At 35.2% G+C, this 27050-nt stretch overlaps 2 protein-coding genes and 1 non-coding gene across 3 annotated transcripts; all 3 read left to right on the top strand.

The window, feature by feature from the left end:
- The first annotated feature begins 474 nt into the window (after positions 1-474).
- On the top strand, positions 475-11361 carry LOC131163706 (DNA repair endonuclease UVH1). Its single transcript, XM_058120394.1, has 9 exons — positions 475-1625; positions 1849-2069; positions 2253-2341; positions 2638-2802; positions 7560-8348; positions 9879-9989; positions 10111-10371; positions 10483-10706; positions 10841-11361. Exons 1-9 carry the CDS (start codon positions 745-747, stop codon positions 11049-11051), a joined length of 2952 nt encoding a protein of 983 aa, XP_057976377.1. The 5' UTR covers positions 475-744; the 3' UTR covers positions 11052-11361.
- Positions 11362-20344: 8983 nt separating this feature from the next.
- LOC131163707 (phospho-2-dehydro-3-deoxyheptonate aldolase 2, chloroplastic-like) lies at positions 20345-25807 on the top strand. Its single transcript, XM_058120395.1, has 5 exons — positions 20345-20884; positions 23289-23566; positions 24109-24385; positions 24955-25200; positions 25293-25807. Exons 1-5 carry the CDS (start codon positions 20429-20431, stop codon positions 25569-25571), a joined length of 1536 nt encoding a protein of 511 aa, XP_057976378.1. The 5' UTR covers positions 20345-20428; the 3' UTR covers positions 25572-25807.
- Positions 25808-26656: 849 nt separating this feature from the next.
- TRNAW-CCA (transfer RNA tryptophan (anticodon CCA)) lies at positions 26657-26728 on the top strand. Its single transcript has one exon. It is a non-coding gene; the product is annotated as a tRNA-Trp (tRNA).
- Positions 26729-27050: the final 322 nt, after the last annotated feature.

Here is a 27050-nt window from a genome sequence, read left to right as displayed (position 1 = left end):
AAGGAAATGACGGATCATTTCCTTTGGATTATGATAGTGCTCAACTCATATAATTTGCTTTGACCTTGCTTTATGTATTTTCAATTTAGGTAAGTTGAAGTCTAGATTGTTAATTGAATGACTATACTCTTACCTTTTGACAAATTAACACTAGTTGGCCATCCTCATGTATTCAAACCTACCATCAATCATCTTGTTCATGTTGATGCCCATCAATTTTGCCAACTACTATCAATTTGTTTATATTTTCGTTTATTTCCCACTTTCGATATTCAATTCCTATTTTATTTATTAATGCACAATTGATTCCAACTTTGTAGAACTATGATTATATGATAATAAAAATGTATCAACTAAGACAATTAATTATTCTATTTAATTGTATAATCTCTCAACTTTCAATCACTTCCTATGAACAATATAATCGATTTAAAGTTTATCAAAATTTACAGATCAAACAAACCACGGGCCATCCTCATCCTACACTCTATGATTGGCTTTATATTTCTTTCCCTAATGCAATGTTTAACCAAAAAAATAAAAAAAAATTCAAAATTTCAAAAGCCCATCGACTCCCAAACGACTAGTATAGATTTAAATATTCAAATAATTATTGGAAGCAACTCCCACAATTAACCTTCAACGACTCGCCCCAACCTGCACTCTCTCCTTCTTCCCGCCGCGCGCGCGCGAGAGAGAGCAGATAAATCTAGAGAGAGAACAGAAAGGAAAAGAGGGAAAAAAATGGTACAGTTCCACGAACACATAATCTCAGAGCTCCTCGAGGACGCCAATGGCGGACTCCTCGTCCTCTCATCCGGTCTCTCTCTCCACAAACTCATCTCCTCCCTCCTCTCTCTCCACTCCCCCTCACAAGGCTCCCTCCTCCTCCTCTCCGCCTCCCCCTCCCAGAAATCGTCTATCCTGGCCTCCCTCCCCGACCCCCAAGCCCCTCCTTCCCAAAACCCTAACCCTAGTTTTCCCTCCGAGATCACCTCCGAGCTCCCTGCCCACCATCGTCACTCGCTTTACACGTCTGGCGGTGTCTTCTTCATCACCTCGCGCATTCTTATAGTGGATCTGCTCACTTCGAGGCTGCCGACCTCGAGCGTTGCCGGCCTTGTGATTCTCAACGCGCACGCGCTTTCCGATACTTCCACGGAGGCGTTCATTGTGCGGATCTTGCGGTCGTTGAATCGGACGGCGTACGTTAGGGCTTTCTCGGACAAGCCGCACGCGATGGTGTCGGGGTTCGCGAAGGCGGAGAGGATCATGAAGTGTTTGTTCGTGCGGAGGTTGCATCTGTGGCCGAGGTTTCAGGTCTACGTTTCGCAGGAGCTGGAGAGGGACCCGCCGGTGGTGGTGGACATTAGGGTTTCGATGTCGCCGATGATGAAGGGGATTCAGAAGGCCATAATTGAAGTTATGGGCGCTTGTTTGAAGGAGATGAGAAAGACGAACAAGGTAGATGTGGAGGATCTGACGGTTGAAAATGGGCTGTTTAAGTCCTTCGATGAGATTGTGCGGCGGCAATTGGATCCAATTTGGCATACATTGGGGAAGAAGACGAAGCAGCTTGTGTCTGACCTAAGGACATTGAGAAAATTGCTGGATTATCTTGTGAGGTATTGATATTCTTCTTTTAAGTTTCTAGCTGTCATTTTAGCAGGAGAATCCATTTAAAAAAATTCTCTTGTTATATATATATATATTGTAGTCCTTTCTGTTAATAAATGATAATAATTGTTTTTTATTCAAATTTGAAAGCTTCCAGTATATTGTGAGGTTATCTATGAAATTCGGTTGGTTATGGCATTGGTGATTGAATTTTATATTTTATTTGGGCAGATATGATGCTGTGACTTATTTGAAGTATTTAGATAGTTTGAGAGCATCCGAGAGTTTCCGTTCTGTGTGGATATTTGCAGAATCAAGTTATAAGATATTTGAGTATGCAAAGAAGCGGGTTTATTATTTTGGTAGGCCCGATGGCGTGAACTTGGGAGGACAGGGTAACAATTTGGCAGGCAACAAAAGAAAACTTAAGGACCGCAATAATGAGAAAGTAGGTGAGTTGTTTTCCAACATCTGGGTTCTATTGGTTATCTGGGTTGCTTTGAGTTAGGATGTTAAATCTGGGCTAAAGATGATCTGAGAATGTGCATGCTGTGTTATGAGGTGTTAGATTATTCTTTTGGGTACAATTCTTTTATTTATTTATTTTTTTTTTCTTTATGTACATGTATATGCAGCAAATGACGAATCTCTGCCTACAAATACGGCCAGTGGAGTTGTTCTAGAGGAAGTTCTAGAGGAGGCACCGAAGTGGAAGCTGTTGCGAGTGAGTGAGTGAGTTCCATTTTTCTATGAAATCTTTGGAATATACTTCATCTATAGTCAAAATATGCAAAAATTTGATGAAGCGTAGTTCAATCAATCTGGATAAGCTTTTTCCGTTTAATATTGTGCCCCATAAAGGGAAGCATTTATGCAGGGATGAACTGTCCAATTTTTTTTTTTTTTTAATAAAATTTTGGGTGATCATATAATATTGTTATATTTAAAATTTTGTGGCTATAGAACAATTTGTCTGTTCTGAGGCAGTTGAGATGTATAGTTGATAATTTTGTCTTTTAGGAGATTCTTGAGGAGATAAAAGAAGAAAGGGAAAAAAAAGCTTGGTCGAGTGAAGAACTTGCAGCTAAAGATCAGGGAGATGATAGGAGCATTGTTTTAGTGGCATGCAAAGATGAACGCTCTTGCATGCAGCTTGAGGATTGTATTCTAAATGGCACGCAGAAGGTTTTCCTCTTTATTTTTAGTATTTTTTTCTACATGATCTTGACTGAGTAGGCTTTATCTATTGCTTTTTTCTTAATTTTTTTAAGTTCTTGCTCCCATTCTTGGGCTAGTGCATATTCGTGGTTTTATCCCATGCAGCCTGAAATTTCCATCTGACAAGATTTCCCTCAACATTTCCACAAATTATCCAAAATATATCAAAATATTGAAATTGCTATGAAATAAAATTTTACTATGGAATAAAATTTCCTTGAAATTAAAATTTAAGATTCAAAACCAAATTTAAAATTCTCTTAATTTTTTTTGGGGTAAAAAAATAAAGCCTATTGCAATGAGGATATGAATGATAACTTTTCAACTTTACTTTTGAAATTGTATGCAAAATTGAACTTACATATTAGCTGCAACAATTTATCCATCCGTTTGTGTCTAAATTAGTTGTATTTACTATTTACATAATAACTAATTTTCTAACTAGTTTATGAATTTTATTCATAACTCTGCCTGTGATGCACTTAATGTACTAATCGTTTCACACACAATCGGTCCCAAGTCAAGGTAAACGAGGAGGGTTGCGTTAGGTAGCTGATAACCAACATAAAATTTGTCAGATCATTATGATATGAATCCTTACTAATTATTTATTGGGGCGTCCCCTATGAGCGATGCGTTGCACTTATACCACCCGAGTGTCGTGAAAAATGGGCAAGGGTGGGATAGTTCATCATCCTGAAGTGATGCGTTGTGTCGGCGTTTGGGTATGGTGTCAAATAAACAAGGGTTCTCAGATCATTCTGGATGTGGGCGGGTAAAGAAGTTAGTTCAAGAGACAAGGATTATTTTAGCAACTTGGAATATAGGGACACCTACGAGTAAAAGCATGAAAATCGTGGACACAATTATTAGAAGAAAAATTAATATAATCTTTCTTCAAGAAACTAAGTGGGTAGGGGAGAAAGTTAGAGAAATTGAAAGATTAGGATTTAAACTTTGGTACATTGGAAAAGAAAAACAAAAGAATGAGGTAGGAATTATTGTAGACAAAAACTTCAAAGATAGGGTTGTAGATTTCAAAAGAATAGGGGATAAAATTATAAAAATCAAGATGGTTTTAGGCCAAGAGATAAATGTCATTAGTGCTTATGCTCCTTAAGTAGGTTTAGTAGAAAACCTTAAGAGACAATTTTGGGAAGATATAGATAGTATTATACAAGGCATATCAGGGATTGAGAAAATATTTATAGCAGATCTGAATGGACACGTTGGAAGGGATAATAAAGGTTATGGAGGATATGGATATGGAGACAAAAATAATCTTGGATAGATGATCGTAGACTTCACCAAGCCATATGATTTTTTTACAATGAATACTTGCTTTAAGGAGAAAGAAGAACACTTAATAACTTTCAAAAGTGGAAAAAATAAAAGTCAAATAATTTTTTTCTTAACTAAGAGGGTATATCATTTGTCGTGTAAGGATTGTAAAGTTATCCAAGGTGAAAGTTTAACCATACAACATAGAGTTTTAGTGTTAGATATATGTATTAAAAAATAGAAGAGGAAGGATAAAATAAACTAGTGTAAGTGAACTAGGTGGTGGAACCTAAAGGGAGAAAATATAATAAAATTTAAAGATAAAATGATCAAAGATGACCTTTGGACTATAGAGGATGGTGTAGACACAAATACTCTTTGGAGTAGGATAGTTAGCCCTATTAAAAAGATAGCAAAAGAGATTTGAGGTGAATCAAGAGAAAAATTATCGAATAGCTAAGAAAGTTGGTGATGGGGTCAAGATGTCCAAAAAGTAGTAAAGACAGAAATAATTTGGTGTAAAACATGGCAAAAATAAAGAAACATTAAAAACTTTGAAATGTATAAATAGGGGAGAAAAGTTGCAAAAAAGGCCGTTAGCGAACCTAAACATAGATCATTTAATAATTTCTATGCTAGATTAGATTCAAAAGAAGGTGAAAGAGACATTTAAACTTGCTAGAGTTAGAGAAAGAAAGAGTAAGGACTTAGGTAATGTAAAATGTATAGAAAATGAGGATGATATTGTCTTGGTTAAGGAAGAAGATATAAAAGAAAGATGGTGAAGTTACTTTAGTAAACTATTTAATGAAAACCAAGTAAAAGACTTAAGCTTAGAATTGACAAATGAGGAAAAAACTAAAAATGAGATTTATTCGCAAGATTAGAGTTAACAAAGTTAAGTTTGCACTAAAAAAGATGAAAAATGGAAAATTTATAGGACCAAATAACATCCTAGTTGAAGTTTGGAACTGCTTAGGTGATAACGAGATTATATGGTCAACTAATTTATTTAACACAACTATTAAACTAAGAAAAAAATAAAGGAGATATTCAAAGTTGTAATAGCTATCGTGGAATTAAACTTATGAGTCATACAATGAAATTGTGGGAAATGGTAGTTGAACAAAGATTAAGGTTAGAAACAAAGGTCTCAGAAAATGAATTTGGTTTTATGTTTAGGAGATCTACTACAGAAGCTATATATCTTTTAAGAAGATTAATGGAAAAGTTTAGGAAAAAGAAAAGGGACTTGCGTATGGTATTTATTGACTTAGAGAAAGTGTATTATAGGATACCTAGGAAAGTTTTGTGGTAAGTTTTAGAAAAAAAAAGGGTGTATGTAGTAGGTATATTGATGTCATTAAGGATATGTATAATGGAGTTATGATTAGTAGTATGACTATAGATGGAGAGACTAGAAAATTTTCAATCACAGTAGGTGTATTGAAGGATCTACTTGTAACTCTTATCTTTTTGCTTTAGTGATGGATGAACTAACTAGGAGTATCCAAAATTAGGTTCCATGGTGTATGTTGTTCGTAGATGATATTGTCTTGATTGATGAAATTAGGAGTGAAGTAGAATCTAAGTTAGAATTGTGGAGAGAAACTTTAGAATGTATAGGATTTAGGATAAGTAAAAATAAGACAGAATATGTGAAATATAATTTTAGTAATAGTAAGAGGAATATTGGAAATAAAATTAAGCTTTATGATGAAGAAATCAATAACATCAGTAAATTTCGATACCTAGGATCTATTATGCAAGTTGAAGGAGAAATTGAAGAAGATGTAACACATAGATTTAAAGTAGGTTGGGTAAAATGGAGGAGTGCTTCAAGTGTGCGTTGTGATCGTAAAAGGGAAGTTTTATAAGACGACTGTAAGACCAGGTATGCTATATGGATCAGAATGTTGGTTAATTAAGAAACAACATATCCAAAAAGTAAAAGTTGTCAGGATAAGAATGCTTAAATGGATGAGTAGTATAACAATGAAAGATAAATTAAGAAATGAACATGTTCGTGGTAAGTTACACGTAAGCCCTGTAGAAGATAAACAAGAGATGACTCAGATGGTTTGTGCACTTGTAACGTAGGCCACACAGTGCACTAATAAGGAAGAGTGAATTAGTTACTGTGAGGAGCAGTAAAATGGGTAGGGATAGACCTAAAATGTGTAAGGATTTAATAGCCCCGAATTTTTTGAAAAAAATTGTCTATGATCGCATAAATTGGCGGAAAAAGATTCATATAGTTGACACCACCTAGTGAGACCTAAGGCTTGGAAAGATTCATATAGTCGACTTCACCTAGTGGGACCTAAGGCTTGGTTTATTGTTGTTGTTGTTATGAATTTCATTCATATGAATGGATATTGTTAATAGGATTATAGCTTTACAATTATTGCTCCTTATGCATCGCATACCATGTATTTTATTTACAATATGTAGTTCTAAATATTGCATTATTATGCTTATAAACATTTTCTGGAGTTTAATTAAAAATTTTATGCTTTACCACTAATTTCCATCATATTTTTAATATTGAAATTTGAAAATTGAAATTGCTATTGACATTGGAATTTCTAGTGGTTTTTTTTGAAGCCTCTAAATTTTAGTTGAAATAAAAATTTAAAGAATTGTTTTTAAATTTGAAAAAAAAAAGAAATTTAAAAAAAGAAAATTTAAATCCCCCAAATATTCTTACTTCAATGCTGTTTCTGCCAAAGGCTGGAGAAAAATCTTAGTGTGGGCATAATCTTCATTAAGTATTTTACCCGTGAACCATTGATATCTGTAGAATTCTTTAGCACATGGTTGTCTTTACTACCCAGATCATCAATTATTAAAGGGCTCGTATGAAAGCTGGCTTTAATGTTATTTTGACCCCTTCGACTTAAAGGAAAACACTAAAACTCATCAATCAAGACCAATTAACTGATGTTATGAAAAATTGTTTTCAAGAGTTATTAATATGTTTGCAGCTTTTCCTGTGCTAACTTAAGTATATTCCAATGATAAATTAGGGCTTTGGAATCTCAGTATGTGCCACCAGGATTTCCATCTTGGTTGATTCATTGTAAAGTCTCATAATGCCATGACCTGACCTCACCTTTGTATTTATGGACATGTTGTCTCCCATTCACATACCACCATTTTAATGAAATTGCACTTGTTCCTTAATTGAATTAAAAGACTAGTTGCAACTACACATGGTCATTCTAGTTCAGTCTACATGTTCCTAGCTGTACATTGAATTCTAGATGACAAATTTTAATGCCTTTTTCTTCTTTTATTTAGAAAAGGAGTCTGAATAAATTAATTCCACCTAGGTTAAATTAGGCAGAACCTGCCCTTTCTTCATCATTTGCTGCTAAATGACCTGAGCTTAACTAACAATAAATTGAATGTCAATGGTTGCTTGTGTATTTATTATGAAGGTTATGCGGGGTGAGTGGGAGAAGTATTTGCTGAGCAAAGTGGAGCTGCAAGGTTTACAAAAGCGTCAGAAGAAGAAGCCAAAGGATCATAAAGGTTTTGGAATACTCAATGGAGTGGCTCCAACAACATCAGGACAGAGTGTAGAAAGTACGAGCATGAGTAAGCTTGAAAACGAAGCGCTGCTGGCAGCTGCATTAGAAATAAATAAGCTAGTAATAAGGGATTCTGTTGTTGAAGATGATCCTCAACCTCGTGCTAACCATAGAGAACGTGGAAGAGGAAGGGGAAAAGGAGCAGCTAAACGAACATCTTTGAAAAAGAATATCAGTTCAACAGTAAATGATAAATCAGAAGCATCGGGTTCTGCCAATGAAGGCCAAGAAAATAAAATAGATCCAGTGGTTGCTGGTGGTTCTGTTGAAGGTGCGCTTAGAGGCACATCCATAGATAGAGTTCTTCGGAAGCACACTGAAAAGGTTGATCATACGCTGCTTGGAAGAAATTTGAAGCAACTGCCACCGGTTCACTTTTATGCATTGGAAAGTGATCGACATGTGCTTGACATTCTGAAGCCCTCTGTGATTATTGTTTACCATCCAGACATGACTTTTGTCAGGGAAATTGAAATTTATAAAGCTGAAAATCCTTCAATAAATTTAAAAGTATATTTTCTCTTCTATGAAGATTCAACAGAGGTGCAAAAGTTTGAGGCAAGTATACGCAGGGAAAATGGAGCATTTGAATCATTGATCAGGCAGAAATCATTGATGATGATTCCCGTTGATCAGGTTTGATCTATCATTCTTCTCTTTCATCCTTTCTGTATGGAGTGGCCTAGGCTATTGATTCACTGATGGATATATGTTACATTTCTTATTAATTTGATCATCTAATCTGTTGGATTTGGACTTATTGATTTGAGGTGGAATTAAATTATTTTGTTGCATGTGATTGTCCTTGCAATTTTTTTTTTTCATTGGCATGCTGCATGGAAAATGGGAGCTAAGATTGTACATTTAGGCAAACCTGGAGTTCCACATTCTACTTTCAAGTTTCATCTAGTTCCAGGTTAACTTTGGCAAAACAGAAGGGACACCCCCCCCTTCCCTCTGCATAAAAAAAAAAAATAAAAATCAAAAGACAGGAAGATTTATCTTTGGCTGTTTCTTTTATACAAATAATTAATTTTTTCTTTTTCTGAATCAATGAATGGTAATTTCTTTAGCTGATGGTTCTTATAAAAATAACTAGAAACTAATTGTTGCAACCGATAGTCCTGAGCCCCTACAACCATATCCTTATATACCTTTGTCCATTCCAATTTACTGACTGTGAAAGCATGCAATTTTCACTTCCTATTTGTCGTGAATTCTTAATGCTACTGTAGCTTGCATGAAGAAAGATTGGATATTGATGAGCGGAATTGATATACTGGTTTTGTGATGCTTGATCATGAGTGCTATTGAGAAAAAAATGCTTTTCTGTGTAGGATGGCTTCATCACATCCTTCAAAGAACTAGTGAACTCACCCATCATGCAAAGAGCTGAATCGATATATTGGTTATGTGATGCTTAATCATGAATGCCATTGAGAACAAATGCTTTGGTGTGTAGGATGGATCCATCACATCCTGCTAAGAACTAGTGAACTCACCCATAATGGAACCTGATGGGGGGACTTTTTATGCACAAATCCCCATGTGTTTTATCTTATCTGACAATTGAAATTTGAATCTTGTTAGTTGGTTGTTTAGACTTCTTTATGTGTCTGTTTCTTGCCAAAATTTATTCAAGGATAAAGCTGTGAAACAACATATTTAGCTTTTATATTGCTTTCCATGAACATGAATATTTTGCATCATAGAAAATGCTGATGTAAATTTATATTTTTTGTCAGAAAATCATATGCTTTGGGAAATATCTCTTTTGGTATTTTTGCCCCTTAATTATCTTAGATCCTTGTCATATGGACATTTGCAGAATCAATGAGATTGTTGGAATAATAGCTTCTGCATTTATGGTGGATATACATTTTTTATCTTTTAACTTTAAAATTTTTTCATGGGTGCAAACTGCAATCACAATACATTTTTTAAAAATTGCAATCCCCTTGCTCTGTAAGGCTTTAAGGTGAACTATCAACTTGTTATTCAGTTGAATTTCTGTTGTCAAGTAATCTGTTTCATCATTTGTTAGTATTTGCAGGGCACATTGGTTTAGAGAAGTCAAACTTTATCTTGTTTATCTTTTTCCTTCAAAATGGGCTTTGGTACTCATATGCTTTTGTATTTTGTGACTATTACTGGGATTTTAATCAGGATGGACGTTGTCTGGGAATGAATTCAACCATGGAGCCACAAGGTATTGCTTCCCAAAACTCAGTAACCAGAAAAGCAGGTGGAAGAAAAGAAGCTGAGAAAGAAATGCAGGTATAAGATATTCTGTCTTCCCTATAGAAATGATATATATATATATGTTATAGTGTGTGTGTATATATATAAGAAATATAGGAAATGTGAATTGCTTTAATTTTTAAATTTGTTCTTTCAGGTCATAGTGGACATGAGGGAGTTCATGAGCAGTCTTCCAAATGTTCTACACCAGAAGGGCATGCGGATAATACCTGTGACCTTGGAAGTTGGGGATTATATCCTCTCTCCATTAATATGTGTGGAAAGGAAGAGTATCCAAGATCTTTTTGGAAGTTTTGCATCAGGCCGCCTTTACCACCAAGCAGAAACAATGGTGCGCTATTATAGGATTCCTGTTCTTCTTATTGAATTTTCACAGGATAAAAGCTTTTCATTTCAGGTAATTTGAATTTTATTTTGTCCAGATATGGCTATTAGTGCGTGCTTAACCTTTATGATTTTTTCTTAGCTTTATTCTATTTTAGCTTTATTTGTGGACCTGGTTTTGCAGTCAGCAAGTGACATTGGTGATGATGTCACGCCAAATAATATTATATCCAAGCTGTCATTGCTTGTTCTACATTTTCCCCGCCTGCGAATTGTCTGGTCTCGCAGTCTACATGCCACTGCCGAGATATTTGCTTCGCTCAAGGCAAATCAGGATGAACCTGATGAGACCAGGGCAATCAGAGTAGGCATCCCTACAGAAGAGGGCATTGTGGAAAATGATGTGAGGTAAGACAGTTTTGCTTTGATTTTTGCAATCTTCTTTTTTGAGAACTGCTCTATCTAGCGGAATATATGGGTTTTTATAGATTCATTTTTCGTCATTTACGTTGTAATTTGAATTCGGTGATGCTTAATTACAGAGCTGAGAACTACAACACATCTGCTGTTGAGTTCTTGAGACGACTCCCAGGTGTGACAGATTCAAACTACAGGGCTATAATGGATGGGTGTAAAAGCTTGGCAGAACTCGCCTTGCTCCCCATGGAGAGGCTAGCTGAACTGATGGGTGGTCAGAAGGCAGCTCGAACATTGAGGGACTTTCTTGATGCAAAGTATCCGACCTTGTTATAAGGTGAATGATTAATCCCGATATTGTCGAATGGAGGCATCATCATAATTTACTCAATGCTGCAGAGGGATCAGCACAATGTCATCCTCGCTGTATTACTGCCAACAGTTTGGCATCCAAGATTTCATATAGACGACGATGTAGATATAGAAATGGTTATTAAGCTTTGATCTGCACTTTCAACATTTGTATTATTGTTATTGTTTCGATTGTAATTTTTCAAGCTAAATAAAACATTCGGCCTACCGTGTATGTAACTATTGGGATCTTAGGGCTTTTATTGGATCATGTTAGTACCATTTTGTTGTGCCATCTCAAAGTTTCATTCTTGTGGGCTTTGTTAGGAATTTAGTACGAGTGTATAAATAATTAAGCCGCAAATAAAACATCAATATGATTTACAATTAGGTTGAGGAATAGAAATCTGATTTTCTTTATAGAGATTTAAGTCCTTTTTAATTTTGGCTTGGTAAATGGTAAGAAAGTTTCACTTCTCCCTAAGAATATAATAATAATAAGATTTTATATAAATAGAAAGGTTCAAAACTCCATAAAGAAATTTCTTTCTTTGCTATTAAATTCTTTGAATTTTGATAGCGGATGATAGGGTTAGAATGAGAGAATGGCTGTGAGGAGACGGGTATGAAGTGTCAATATCTTGGGTTCTATTTATGGAGGCGCATGACATTTCATTATATATGAACTTAATAAATATGATGTATTTAAAATAAATAGATACATAAAAGTTCAAATTAATTATTATTATGAATTTATGATATTAATAAATGACTTAATTAAATATAGATATATATCATTTTCTTAGGATACATTCATCAATACTAATAAATAATAATCAAACAAAAACAACAACAATAATACTACTCATTATTATTATTATTATTATAAGGACAATAACAATTAATAATAATTACCAGAACAATAAAAAAAAACTAATAATAATATTTATTTCTATAAAATAGCAAAAACAACGAGAAAAATAATTATAAAAAGTGCAAAAATAATAATAATAATTATTACTATTTTAAGGACAATAATTATTACAAAAATAAGAAAAAAAAAGTAACAACTAATAATAGTTACAATGACAATAATAATTATTACTATAAAATAATAAAAACAAAAAGAACAATAATAATAAAAAGGAAAACTGATAATTATTATTATTTTAAGGATAATATTTAGCATAAAAATAAAAAATAATAATAGCAACAATAAAAAATAATATTAAAACTAATAAAAATCACTATTATAAAATAAAAATAATTATGTTTTAGGCATTTTTAATAAAAAAATGACTTATTTTTTCATTCCATTATAGAAGCCATTAAAGAATACCAAATGTTGGAAAAAAATTCAAACTGATTACATGTTACTAACAAAATGCAGTAATTGCATTTCAAAAGTAATTTCATTTCTACCTTGATTCCGTTCCTCCCTCGATTCATTTCCTAGTTCAGTTTCATTCCGCAAACCAAACAAGGGGTTAAGGCTTGATTTATTGTTTGATAGTTTGAGTAGGGATAAAGAAAACTCGCAAAATACGAGCATCCTTGTAGCGACCATAAAATTTCGTTTAAATTCCTCTGATACCACCTGTAATAACCTAAATATTTCATATTATAATCATCACTGATAAAGACAGCAGAAGCCCTCAAATGCTAATTACAAGAGTACTAAACTATCCCAATATCACATTAAAGATATAAACTTATCAAATAATGGATATCACTATAAAGCTCCGAACTCAACACAAATAAAATATTAACAAATCTAAACAAGACCTTCTATCCCACCCACGCTTCCTCTGTGCTACTGTGATTACTGTTATGCTCCTCATGACATCTGAAAAATATTTAATAATGATGGGGTGAGACACCTTTCAGTAAGAAGTAATATATTATTATCGGTGTGACAACATGAGTTTTAGTGTATCAAAAACACTTCCATTAATTAACTTAGCATTATTTGAGAAAATCATGTAAAACTGTACTCATACCTTTATATATATATTTCAAAATACTTACTTTCTTTCCAAAACATACTCTGGCATATAAATTTCTCTGTATACGTAAATACACATATATACATAAAAGAACTTTCCTGGATGGATAAACATACAACGTCATAAACTAACCCCGCATGACCAGGTTATGCAATCTGAAGACTAGACTTAACCATGTCTGGCCTACCACTAGGTTAAGTCAAACTGTATCTGTATCTGTATTTGTATCTGTAAGTACGATTTGCCTACCCAACTGGTTCGGATTCCAAGGGGTAATTATACTCTTCACTGGCCAAATCGATTGTATACCATCAACACTCTCACAACAGTGTTGCTGCACTAGTATCTATGAAGCTATGGTACCGTGCTTAGCTCTGGTCCATCAGGATTCTTAAATCATATAATGCGATTTATAAGACAATACAATAACAAGATTTCATTTTCACAGTTCGGTATAAAACTGTCATACTATAGTTTTGTATATAAAATACTGTAATACTGTAACTCTATATAAAATGCTGTCATACTGTAATTCTATATAGAGCACCGTCTTTCTGTAACTCTATATAAAATGCTCTATCATATCATAACTTTGTATAAAATATTGTCATACTATAACCCTGTATAAATCTTTCTTTTCATAATTCTATATAAAAATATTGTCATATCATTATTTTGTATTAATTTCATGTCACACAATTTGAGTAATAATTCATAATATAAAAATTTGCCTGACATAATTATATTTTTCTGTTGAAAATAATACTATAATCAACTCTAGGGTTTTACTCAAACTCATAAACCCAATTTTTCTCAAAACATACATATATCAATTCTAAGTTTCCATTTCCATAAGCCTGTATACTCAGTGTAGAGACCTATAAAATTTATTTATGGAAAATAATAAAGGAATGAAGAAAGGGAAAATTTTAAAAAGGAAATAGTAGGCGTCATCAACGAATCCCCTGTTTTCGTCGATGAAGGCCCTTTTGTGATTCGTTGATGAAGTTTAGGCATCATCGACGAAGAGATCTCGAACAACAAAAAATTCAGATTTTAGGGTTCGTCGATGAAGTCTTTCTTTCGTCAACGAACGTTCTTCTACAACTCGTCGACGAGGTTGGCTGAGTCAACAACTTATAAAAAGGATTTTTCATTTCTTATTAAGAAAACTTATTTTCTCTCTTTCTCTCTCTAAAAAAGACGCTCCTCACCCTCTCTCTACGATTTCTTGCCATTCATCGCCTGATTCGACGATTGGAAGCCGCTATGAGGAATTAGGGGAAATTCTCTACAAGTCTAGTAGAGTGGATTTTAAAACGGGGTCTTTCCAAGCATTACCCTGAAGTTAAGGTAAGGGTAGAAATGAGCCGTTTGTCTAGTATATGACTATTTAAATGGGATGTATGGGCTTGGAGATGTTTAATAGTTGTTGATCTGAGGTTTGAGTTAATAAACTAGGGTTTTGAATTAGGGTTCGGGTGAGCACCGCAGGCATCATTTTGGTGTCCCTGCTGGCGTAATTCAGAAAACCAGGTAAGGGAAATAGATTAAGCCAGTATATTTGTAAATTTCACCGATTAAAATGGAAATTATTTGTGTATTTATATGATTATCCTATGAAAATTGAAAGCCAACCGTTTAAATTGAGATTTTTGAGCCTAGGGCTGTGCTATAGTTATTATTTGGGAAAATGAAATGATTAAAGTAATGATGTGTATTTTCAGTAAAACGGATGATGAACCTGGGTTGACTTATTATTTTAGATGATATACTTATGTGTATTATTTAAAATGTGTGGCATGAGTAAAATGAATATATTGAGTTGAGTTGTGATATATGTATGACATGTTGGAAATAATGATATGTATTGGGTTTATACTGCATGTGAATTGTTTAATTAGAGTGGGATATGAATGTTAAATTGTAATGTATGATTTGAGAACTCCGGTGGACCATAGTTGGCACAGTGCTATTGCGCGTGATTTCTAAAGAGCTTAGTGCACCCACATGTCTTAGAGAGAGCGTGGAGACGAGATGGTCGATTGGGCTAAGAAGTATAGAATCCCCCTGGAGTCTAGACCAGTAGGGGAACAACCAATTTGACTTACAGACTGAAGAGGTTGTTACTGATTTAACTCTGGTGGGTCGACTAGGGTTAAGTTTAGCCTACGGGCCGCACAACCCATCATGGGGGGAAGCATCTAGGGTTTGTAACAGCAATGAAAGAAAATATACAAGTTAATGAAACCCAAAATTCTTTGCCCATAGGTAAGGGTGTACAAAAATTTAACGAAAAACCAAAAATCAGACCGAAACCGAACCGAAACACATTGCGGTTCGGTTTTTCGATTTGCGGTTCGATTTCGATTTTGAAATAAAAAAATTTTTGGTTTCGGTTTCGGTTTCGGTTTTGGACCAAAACTGAACCAAAAAAACCAAAAACCGAATTAATAAAAAATAATTGTATAATTTTATATTATAGATGCTGCCTGTTGGTGTTGGATCGCTAGTCGTCGGCGAGAAACCACCTCCGAATCCGCCTCTGGTTGGTTTGGATGGCGGAGATTTCTAGGACGAAATCCATGGCTCCATGCGGCGCTCGCGCTCCTCTTCTTGGAGCTTGAGAGAGATGCCTCGGACAGAACCCTTCTGGATCCGTTTCATGAGGTGGGTGGAGAAGCCGACGATCTTGTTTCAGAGGCGCTTGGAGGGGATAATGGCCACTTCTTGGATGATCTTCTTGTTGGTCAAACGGATCCAGAACTTGGTGTGGAAATCTAGGGTCATGCGACTATGCAAGAGTAGTACTTCTCGATCACCTGTCGAGAAGATTTCTTCACCGTCTTGGTGTGCAATGCACACGCCCCATCTCTATCTGTGTGTGTGTGTGTGTGTGTGTTTGCTAGAGAGAGAGAGAGAGAGAGAGGCCACCGGCGAACTGCAAAGAGGGCAAGTATCCAAATTCCATCCTTTCACAAATACTCAAAATATCAAACATGAGAGCTTGTTAGTTGGAAGGAAATCATCATTCCATTTGGATCTTCGAGTACTACTTTCTTTTGGAAACAATCAACCAAGCGTATGATAAATAGATAACCACTCCATTTATAGGATTACATCATAATCCAAAATATCCATGTTAAATAGCCGACTAGGAAGTCATTCCCACCAATATTTAAAATGCATGTCTGCATATTCTGTCCACATTTATAGTCTTCCCCAGTACAATTGGTTTATCTGCAAAATAACTCTTAACCAAGACCTTATCATCGACTCCCAATTCAACTTCTGAAACACAAGGAAATGGTGCACCTCCATGACCCTCATAATAGATGCTTCATTTTGTAACATTAGATTTAAGGATATATGAAAATAAAACTTACCAAAACTAAGGTATCCGAAGCCTTCGTTATCTTGAATCACTTCACTAAAGATTTTGGAAACCTTTGGTACGAAAACATAACTGTAAGGCAAAGAAACTTTCCTACATGCAGTGATACATGATCATTATCCAATAACTTTAATTCTTCATTACAATCCCTCAAAACTAATGTATGTGGCCCTCATAGACTTATACTTGGAAGATAAGGAAACTGAATTAAGAAAACCAATTAAACAAAAATATCAATTTCCTAAATAACCTAAAATCTTGCTTCCTAAGTAATAGTATCCTAGAATTCTGAAGATTTGCCCCCAATGAAATCACCATAAATACATAACCGAATATACCGCTGACATTAGGAAGTTAATAATAATCTCTTGGTAACAAACTGCATTATTTTTCTATTAATTATCAGAAAGAATTCAACCTCAAATTTTAAAATGCAAAAGATAAATAACAAAGATCACAACTATTTATCTTCTACTAACTCAACATGTTGTGGATTGAACCCCAAATGCAGTGGTTCAACAATTTTAGTAGCAACATCCTCAACTACCCTTTTCTCATTGGTTGACCTTTCTTTGAATAAGCCAAAAGGAAGACTTCTCTTCTAACTAACAATGTTTCAGCCTATCGAACAATACTCATTTAGAATCATCGGAATTTCCACTTTGCCTCCCGCCGTTCACTAAATTTAAACAACTGGATAGGACCTCCTTTCAACCTTGAAATAACTATTTTTCTAATTGAGGAACAACCTCACTCGTCTTCTCCAAAGCCACCATCGCCTGTTACTCTTGCAAGAACCTTTGTTATTCATTTGTAAACTCAACTCTATAAGCTTACCATTCTAATTTTATTTTGTCACTATGCAAGTCTTTATCTTGCTAACTTTTTGTAATGAGTACTTTTCTTTAATTTTCAAAAGCGAAGGCTAACATTCCCAAATCCACGCAACCACCAAATAGGGGAATCTAACTCCATTAGCTGCAAATCTGGGTTTTCTCCTCCAAGCAAACAAAACATTCTACCCAAACTTTTCCATTTGCAAATTAAAGGGTTCTCTTTCAATCTGACACTATTTTGTGTAAGTTTTGCTTCCATACTATATATGTGTGCTCGTTTATTTGAATTCTAATTCCATACATTAAAGAACTTTGATAGTTTCCAACTAAATTTTTCCTTTGCTTATCAACTTAATCTATACTATATTATCTTGTTACACAGATGCAAGAATTGTAACTTTCAAATCTGAGATGACTGACTCGACTGATCATGAAACGAGTCTTAAAATACCTTATGCATCACAATCTCTTTTACATGTTGATATTCTCTTGAGTGTTGCATGCATTTCTATGGGTTAGTAATATGATTTCTTATTGAAAGATTTTCTCACACTCACCTGAAGTAATTATTTCCATATCCTTCTGTGTGTGACCCCATTTAATTTAAATTTATCCCATTATTATTATTATTATTATTATTATTATTATTATTATTATTATTATTATTATTATTATTATTATTGTTGTTGTTGTTGTTGTTGTTGTTATTGTTGTTGTTGTTGTTATTTCTTGTTTTCTTTAACCAATTAAAAAGATCCTCACTCTTTGTAATTCTAAATTCATTGGATGCTTGACTCATGGGTCATAAAAGAATATCTTCTATTCCTCTTTTGCTCAAACAAAATCTACATTTACTTTCGTGACATTTTTATGACAACCTGGAATTGAATTTGACCCACTACTCTCTTAGAACTTGATCTTAAGGACCCATGCCTGATTTATGGAAATATTGAATATTTTCTTTAAGCACAAGAATTACGAGAGAGAATTACATACACGAAAGAATGACAACTTTTTATGAAACTTTAGGATAACCAGTGTTCCCAAGAATTTTACCATTAAAGAACCCTTGAGATCTCTAAGCATCTAAATTCGAGGGTAACCACTAACATTCTTTCAGTTGCTCTCAGATCCACGTACACTAAACCATAAAGGAACCATAAAGAGTTAGGAGTATACTCTAATGTGCGGGTGCACACATTCCAAAATGCACCAAATTCTATTTCATATATTCCAGTATTGCATATGGTAGCTTATTCCTTGCAGTGACTATTTACACAAAAAAAAGATCATAGTGCAACATTCCAGGAGAAAAAATGTCAATGGTTTGTTGTAACTTTTTCGGAACAGTCGGCTGTTCCAGAAAAATCATCGAGAACCCTTGATGGATTTCTGCCTTCGGCTGCAAGACAAACTCCAAAATTCTAATTGATTGCTGTATTTTACTCCGCTACGCATCCTATATCTGATCGCTCTTACCACACCTAGCCTACCCATTCCTATCCCCATCCTACTTCATACCTATATTCTGGTAATAATCATCCTTATAGTTTACATAATCTATATCCTAAACTCTGATACCAACTGTAGCGACCTGTAAAATTTCGTTTAAATTTCTTTGATACCACCTGTAATAACCTAAATATTTCATATTATAATCATCACTGATAAAGACAACGGTTTTCCTCAAATGCTAATTACAAGAGTACTAAACTATCTCAATATCACTATAAAGCTCTGAACTCAACACAAATAAAATATTAACAAATCTAAACAAGACCTTATATCCCACCCACACTTCCTCTGTGCTACTCTGATTACTGTTATGCTCCTCATGACATCTGAAAAATATTTGATAATGATGGGATGAGACACCTCTCAGTAAGAAGGAATAGATTATTATCGGTGTGTGACAACAAGAGTTTTAGTGTATCAAAAACACATCCATTAATTAACTTAACTTTATTTGAGAAAATCATGTAAAACTGTACTCATACCTATATATATATATATATATATATATATATATATATATATTTCAAAATACTTACTTTCTTTCCAAAACATACTCTGACATATAAATTTTTCTGTATACGTAAATACACATATATGCATAAAAGAACTTTCTTGGATGGATAAACATACAACGTCATAAACTAACCTCGCATGACCGGGTTGTGCTATCCGAAGACTGGACTTAACCATGTCTACCACCAGGTTAAGTCAAACTGTATCTGTATCTGTATTTGTATCTATAACTGTAAGTATGATTTGCCTACCCAATTGGTCCAGACTCTAGGGGGTAACTCTACTCTTCACTAGCCAAATCGATTGTATACCATCAACACTCTCACAACAGTGTGACTGCACTGGTATCTATGAACTGACTAATAATTTCCTATTTAACCAAATTCAAAACCAACCAAGCCGAATTTCGATTAAATTGGTTACCGATTTTTTCCGATTTAATATTTTAATATATATAAAAAATATATATTTAATATATAAAATATAAATAATATATATAATATATAAAAAATAATTTTTTTAGTAAATATATAATATATAAAATTATTTATTATTAATTTATATTATTCCGGTCTGAATTAACCGAACCCAAAAATTGAACCGAAAATTGAAATTTAACTAAAATGAAAATCGAATCGAACCAAATAAATTTTTAACCAAACCGAACTGATTGAATGTACTCAATTAATTCGGTTTTAACCGAATTCTGCTCACCCCTAATTCAGATGTCTTTTTAACATATCATATAATTTATTTAACGCTTAAAACATGACAAGTGTGTATTTTAAATTCAGCAAACTGCTATAATAAACATATACTTTCTTAGATTGCGTCTTATCATTTTATTTTTTAAAAAATATAAAATTAGTTAAATTTAATATTGAATAAAAAAGAGCCTTTACTTTACTTATATTTTAATATTTAAAATAGATTTGTATTTATTTAATAAAATTTAAAATAGATTTTCAAACAAAATATTTGATGTAAATAGAGCCTCAAAAAAATTACTGGAACTAAGAATATATATATTTTCAAAATTGTGTTCTAAATTAGAAATATTGGAAAGAGGAAAATCTCAAATCCTACAAAAAATCAGTGATGGCTACCCCTGCTTCCATCAGCCCCCTCGCCCACTTCCACCGCCCCGCCGCGGCCGCCGCCACCCCCACCTTTTTCTTCTGCCGGCGAGGAATCTCTGCCGTCCATGCCTCCCGACCCACATCGGCGCCGTCTATCGACGGGCCTCGCCGCTGGTCCCCCGACACCTGGAAGTCCTGCCCGGTCCTCCAGCTGCCGGTCTACCCGGATCCAGACGAGCTCCAGTCGGTCCTCCAGACCCTCGAGTCCTTCCCACCGATCGTATTCGCCGGCGAGTCCCGGAATCTGGAGGAGCGCCTCGCCTCCGCCGCCGTCGGCGAGGCGTTCCTTCTCCAGGGCGGCGACTGCGCCGAGAGTTTCAAAGAATTTAATGGGACTAACATTAGGGATACCTTCAGAGTGTTGTTGCAGATGGGTATCGTTCTCACTTTCGGAGCTCAGATGCCAATCGTCAAGGTCCTTTATCTCTCTCGTTAATTTAATTATTAACTAACATATGTTTCCCTGAATGCTTTGGGATTGTTGAACCAATTCAATTTTTAGAAATATTGTTGATGGATAAAAAAGTCCTTTTCTTAATATTATTTTTTTATTATCAAACTTGCTGTTCTGTTTCATGGCGGGTTTGGTCAATTTAATATACTGTAATTGTGCGCTTGAGCTTCACGCTTTTTCTTTAAAGAGAAAAAGGATCATTTTTTTTTTTTATGTGTGTATTTATGCTGACAGTTCATCTGGTTGAATGGGTGTTGATCACTTTCTTCAGAAGTTGACCCTTTATTTTATTGTGCCGGAAAAAAAAATGCTTTCTTAATAAGCCTCTGAAAATTTTCGTTTAATTGATGAGAATATGTAAGAAATATAAATTTGGAGTCTTATTTGAGGATGGATTTGAATAACTATTCGCAGATTGTAACGCCACCACCCCAGCCTGGGGCCTCGGTCTCACTTGGTGGGTTCAACTATGCGGGGAAGGATTATTATTTGCTTGTTTACTGTTGGCATATACCTGTACTTGCACTAGAAGGATTGCAATATTAGCTGCTGTTTTTTTGGAAAGGGAAGGATATTGTATTACTAGCTTCTATTATTGTTTCTGAAGCTCAAATATGAGCATCCATGAGCCATAGCTACGTAGATGTTAGACTTCTTATACTCAACAATATACTAATCACGTGGAAGGCAAATACTTGTGAAGGACCTGCAGGATATGTACCCTTCATTCATGCAGTCCATTGCCCTGCATCTGGACTCTGGAGGATATTGGGTAGCATAAATAATATGTTTTTAACTCTTGTATCCGGAAACACATCAGATAACCTAGCATTCTTCCATTTCCCTATGCGAAACTTGTGGAAAGAACATTTTTTTGGAAATGTCAAAAAGATAGTTTCTAAGACCAATGCTGTCCTTTGTGTTGGAATGAGAAATTACCCTTCATTCATGCAGTCCATTGCCCTGCAGCTGGACTCTGGAGGATATTGGGTAGCGTATATAGGATGTTCTTAACTCTTGTATCCGGAAACACATCAGCAAACCTAGCATTCTTCCATTTCTCTATGTGAAACTTGTGGAAAGAAAACGTTTTTCGGAAATATCAAAAAGACAGTTTCTAAGATCAATGCTGTCCATTGTGTTGGAATGACAAATTGCGATCTATTGTATGCTTTGCAGTAGTTTCCATTCATATTCTTTTACTTGAACTGCTTGTATTGCTCATTCATTGTTTTAGTCCTTTCTGTCTTATTCATCATATTTTATTTCCTCAGTGGCAGACCTAAAAATTTTACTTAGTCAGGGCAAGATATACGCTATTGAAAAAATATTTATGAAATGATGATGTATTAGAGGCTTGGGATTGTATATTAAGTGTCCCTTTCAGTTGCGGTGGAATGGGATTAACTCAGGGTTAAGGGCCTCATGAGTCTTTTTGCTCCCCAACCTTGGTTTGACTCATCCCATCACCAGGATGTTCTTCCCTCCCATGTAATGATGATGTATTAGAGGCTTGGGATTGTATATTAAGAGTCCCTTTCAGTTACAGTGGAATGGGATTAACTTAGGGTTGATGGCCTCTTGAGTCTTTTTGCTCCCCCACGTTGGTTTGACTCATCCCATCACTAGGACATTCTTCCTTCCCATGTAACCCAAATAAATAAATAAATAAATTTTTTAGTTGCATTAGTATGGGGAATAAGCATGCTTCTATTGACAAGAATTGTGCAATTTACCATAATATGAATGGGGTCATTGGAGAATAACTGAAATCTCTTTGGGGGATCTCAGAATTTATTTATTTTGGAGTCTGTTGGGGGGGGAGAAGTTATCTGAATATACAGTAGTACTGTTTTTCCCAAATTTTCATTGGTGGCAGTTACTTCTACTTAGGTCTGGTACTGCATAGTCTGCATCTCATAACTGCTGCCCAAATGGGTGAATTTTATTCGTTACTAGTTTATAATGAACTTTGAATACTTTCCGTGAGCAGTTTTTAAATTTAAAGCAATACTCATTTTCCCCCGAAGTTTCAGTAGGTGTAACTGACCCCACTCACTTCTACTTAGGTTCACGCTTGTTCCTTAAAACCTTTAAGGTTATGTTTCGTGTTACTGCATCTCATATGATTGCTGCCCAAATTGGTGAGCTATTCCTTACTAGTTCAGAACAAATTTTGAATATTTTCCCTCTGTGAAGCTGTGTTTATCTCTCCATAGCTCAATAATAAAAAATTAAATATGAACATGGTGCCTCGTCAAGGATCCATCCATGCATTAGATGACAACAGTTGCACTAGTGAGTTAAGCTGAAAGTGGAGCATTCTGTACAAATGGTTGATTTGGAATTTGTTTCAATCATGCAGGTGGGACGGATGGCAGGCCAATTTGCTAAACCAAGGTCAGATCCATTTGAGACTAAGGACGGAGTAAAGCTCCCAAGTTATCGAGGAGACAATATTAATGGTGATGCTTTTGATGAAAAATCTCGAACTCCTGACCCTCAAAGATTAATCAGAGCGTACCTTCAATCTGTTGGTACATTGAATCTTCTTCGGGCATTTGCCACTGGTGGCTATGCTGCTATGCAAAGAGTATCCAAATGGAATCTTGACTTTGTTGAACACAGTGAACAAGGAGACAGGTACATATGAATATGATAATTTTTTTTACTTGTTTCTTGTAGATTTGATATAAATTCTACAAATTTTCTACTTGACCTGTGCACAGCCAGCTTGTTTCTTAGATTTACTTTCAGAATGTGGGCTTTATGGTATTTTTATTGGAGTAGCCGTCTGAGATTCACTTCCAAAATGTGAGTTTTGCGGCATCTTTATTGAGGGGATTTATCACCAAGCAGGGCTGTACACAGGAGATTGAAAGAGATACAAGTAATTAATCAAATTTTATTATTTTGGGCTATCTTATTGAAGTACTTTCTAGATAGTTATTTGAAATAACTAAATAAATTTCCAGCATCCTTGCAGTGTTAAATGAAATGGTTCATAATTAAGTTTGGCTTTCTTATTTAAATAGATTTGGCTTGTATGCTATGGAGTATTGGATTTTCTGAATTCTGATGGCAAGCTGGAGCAGACCATGTTTGGTGTAGCACTTGAATTTGTGTGTATCCTGGCTGGTTTGTTGTCATTACTTGCTGAATAAACCTTCCATGACTAATGACAGGTATATGGAGCTTGCACAGAGAGTGGATGAAGCGCTGGGTTTCATGGCTGCTGCTGGGCTTACTGTTGATCATCCCATAATGAACACCGTGGAGTTCTGGACGTCTCATGAGTGCCTTCATTTGCCTTATGAGCAAGCCTTGACGAGAGAGGATTCTACAACCGGCCTCTACTATGATTGTTCTGCTCACATGCTTTGGGTAGGCGAGAGGACTCGGCAATTGGACGGTGCGCATGTTGAATTCCTCCGTGGTGTATCCAATCCGCTTGGTATAAAGGTATGTATTTTTTTTTAGAGTTGACAAAAACAACCTTAAACTGTGTAAATTCAATTTAGGTGATAATATTACTTGAAATATTTTTTCTCTTAAAATATTAAGAACAAGTGGTGGATTTAGCGGTCATGGACTTGGATCAGGCATTCTAAAATGTGATGCTAGTAGGAATCCATACTCGAATAGTAATAATGTCAAATTTTCTGATGTTAATGCTCCATCTGTTTCCAAGTTTTCTTTCCCTTTATCTTATTGCCCAGCAAATGCACACCGAGTGAGATGGATTTGCAAAATTGGACACACTGACCTTACTGTATAAGAGCCATGTGGTGGTTAATTTAGGCATTGTTTGTTAAGCTTCGTAGAAGTAATTTTCTCACTTCAAAGAGCAAAAAGCAATTTCTTCTTTAAAAAGCATGGAAGTTACTTTCAAGATACTTGTTACCCATGTTAGCGTGGGATGCTTTGATCTCCCTTTTCTTCTGCCCCCACCCCACCCCAACCCAAATCCCTTCCCCTTTTGGTGTTTGCTCTCATGTTCGTTTTTGATATTGTACTTGAAAATCACATAGGTGAGTGACAAGATGGATCCGAAAGAGCTTGTGAAATTGTGTGAGATTCTCAACCCTCACAACAAACCCGGAAGACTGACAATAATCACCCGAATGGGAGCAGATAATATGCGGATAAAGCTCCCACATCTGATTAGAGCTGTGCGACAGGCTGGGCTTATTGTAACGTGGGTCAGTGACCCCATGCATGGGAACACCATAAAGGCTCCGTGTGGCCTCAAGACACGACCATTTGATGCAATCAGGGTAAGAAGAAACATCCGAACTGTTGATGTGTTTTTTTCTTGATACAGCATCCATTAACACGTACTGATTGGAGGTCTGTATGTTTCTTTCAGTCAGAGTTGAGGGCCTTCTTTGATGTTCATGATCAAGAAGGGAGCTATCCCGGGGGCGTTCATCTAGAGATGACTGGGCAGAATGTAACTGAGTGCATTGGAGGTTCAAAGACGGTGACTTTTGATGACTTGAACTCCCGCTACCACACCCACTGCGACCCCAGGCTCAATGCATCACAGTCGCTGGAGCTGGCTTTTGCCATATCTGAGAGGTTGAGAAAGAAGAGGATGAGATCAGGTCACAGTATCCTCACAGGGCAAAAGGGTTCTTCATCGTAAAGATTTATAGTTTTTGGTCTTTGGCAATCAGGATCTAGTTTATATTCATACCTATAGGCTTCCCTAGTAGTGCTATAAAATTAAGAAATTTCTACAAAATATTTATTCTCCTTGGGGTGGCATTCTCTATCACTAGTTTCCAATTTCTTAAAGTTGGAAAGGGTGTGTTTTTTTTTTTTTTTGACTTCCTAGTACCCATATATAAACATAACAAGAGGTTTGTGGCTTGCTTATAAGTTTCCTTGCCTATAGACCCCTCTCTCTCTCTCTCTCTCTCTGTGGGTGTCTAGATTTTGTTTTCTAGCTGTTTTGGTTTTCTTGTTTGCACCATAGCCATGCGTGGGTTATTTGAACGCTGCACCAGCCTAGGCTTTGCAATTGGTTGTGGCATCATGGGATATTTCTTTTAGCAAGAATTTCCAGAATGTTTTGTCCCCTCCAAACCATTGGAATAACCTAATTATCTTTGAATTATAGAACTTGGGTTCCACCTGGTTGGAAGTTCTTAATATTGAGTTTGACTCGTACTCGATTTGATTATAAAATAATATTAAATGCATGCATAATATATGACATTTTAAATATGTATAAATAAATGTATCATTTATATAATATTAGAATAATGAACTATAAAAGCTTGATCAAACTCTACTAGGCTAGCAATTAATATTTTAGACCTCAAAATTTCTTAATTTAGGGGATCAGAGTTTCAGCATGACTTCAAATAATCATAAAATTTAATAAAAATCCTAACCTCAAAAATTTAGGATTTCAAACTTCAAAATTGAAACTAAATTTAATAATGATGCAAATTAAAGTCTAAACAATGAAATAAAAATTTATATATTTATCAATTATATATTCAAATAATAAAAATTCTAACTTGAAAATGGGCTGTGTGTCATCATGTTAAAAAAAAAAAAAAAAAAGCTAGAGGGGGGAATCCCGAGTAGCCATTCTTAATTTTAAAAACAAAATTCTTTATTGCTCCTAGCGATACAATTGGCCAACGGCACGGTGGTCGACCCTCGACTGGTGCCCTCCGAAGATATACTAACACTAACTGGAAGTACAACATCATCAAAGGATCCGTGGCGCAATGGTAGCGCGTCTGACTCCAGATCAGAAGGTTGCGTGTTCGATTCACGTCGGGTTCATTTACTATCAGCCTCATCTCATCCTTTTTAAATTTCCATTTCCCTTCCCCGCCCTTATTAATTTATTATTATTTTACTTTCTGGTTCTGAATTTGGAGTTTTTTCCATTTTTGAATTTTCTTTAATAAAATATTAAATAATCAGTTTAGTAGAAACTTTATTTTCCAATTTAATACGTCCTAAATCTCATGGGATGGTTCATAAGTTTTAAATAACGAGACGGCGCATGACAGACAAATTTCACTGGATGGTCCTACGAGATTTAAGTAAATCTCGTAACAAATCTCGTTAAACCATTTAGCGAGATTTGCATGAGCCTTTT

Source organism: Malania oleifera, chromosome 9 (assembly GCF_029873635.1).
Source record: "Malania oleifera isolate guangnan ecotype guangnan chromosome 9, ASM2987363v1, whole genome shotgun sequence".
NCBI classification, from domain to species: domain Eukaryota; kingdom Viridiplantae; phylum Streptophyta; class Magnoliopsida; order Santalales; family Ximeniaceae; genus Malania; species Malania oleifera.
This window is presented reverse-complemented; position numbering and strand designations above follow the sequence as displayed.

Bases quoted from the DNA above. Each gene is read 5' to 3' on its own strand.
- LOC131163706 (XM_058120394.1), top strand. From the start codon at position 745: ATGGTACAGTTCCACGAACACATAATCTCAGAGCTCCTCGAGGACGCC. The intron at 2,803-7,559 runs GTTTTCCTCTTT...TTTATTATGAAG, and splicing joins TTCTAAATGGCACGCAGAAG to GTTATGCGGGGTGAGTGGGA. The intron at 10,372-10,482 runs GTAATTTGAATT...CTGGTTTTGCAG, and splicing joins ATAAAAGCTTTTCATTTCAG to TCAGCAAGTGACATTGGTGA.
- LOC131163707 (XM_058120395.1), top strand. From the start codon at position 20,429: ATGGCTACCCCTGCTTCCATCAGCCCCCTCGCCCACTTCCACCGCCCC. The intron at 20,885-23,288 runs GTCCTTTATCTC...TCAATCATGCAG, and splicing joins CTCAGATGCCAATCGTCAAG to GTGGGACGGATGGCAGGCCA. The intron at 23,567-24,108 runs GTACATATGAAT...GACTAATGACAG, and splicing joins CACAGTGAACAAGGAGACAG to GTATATGGAGCTTGCACAGA.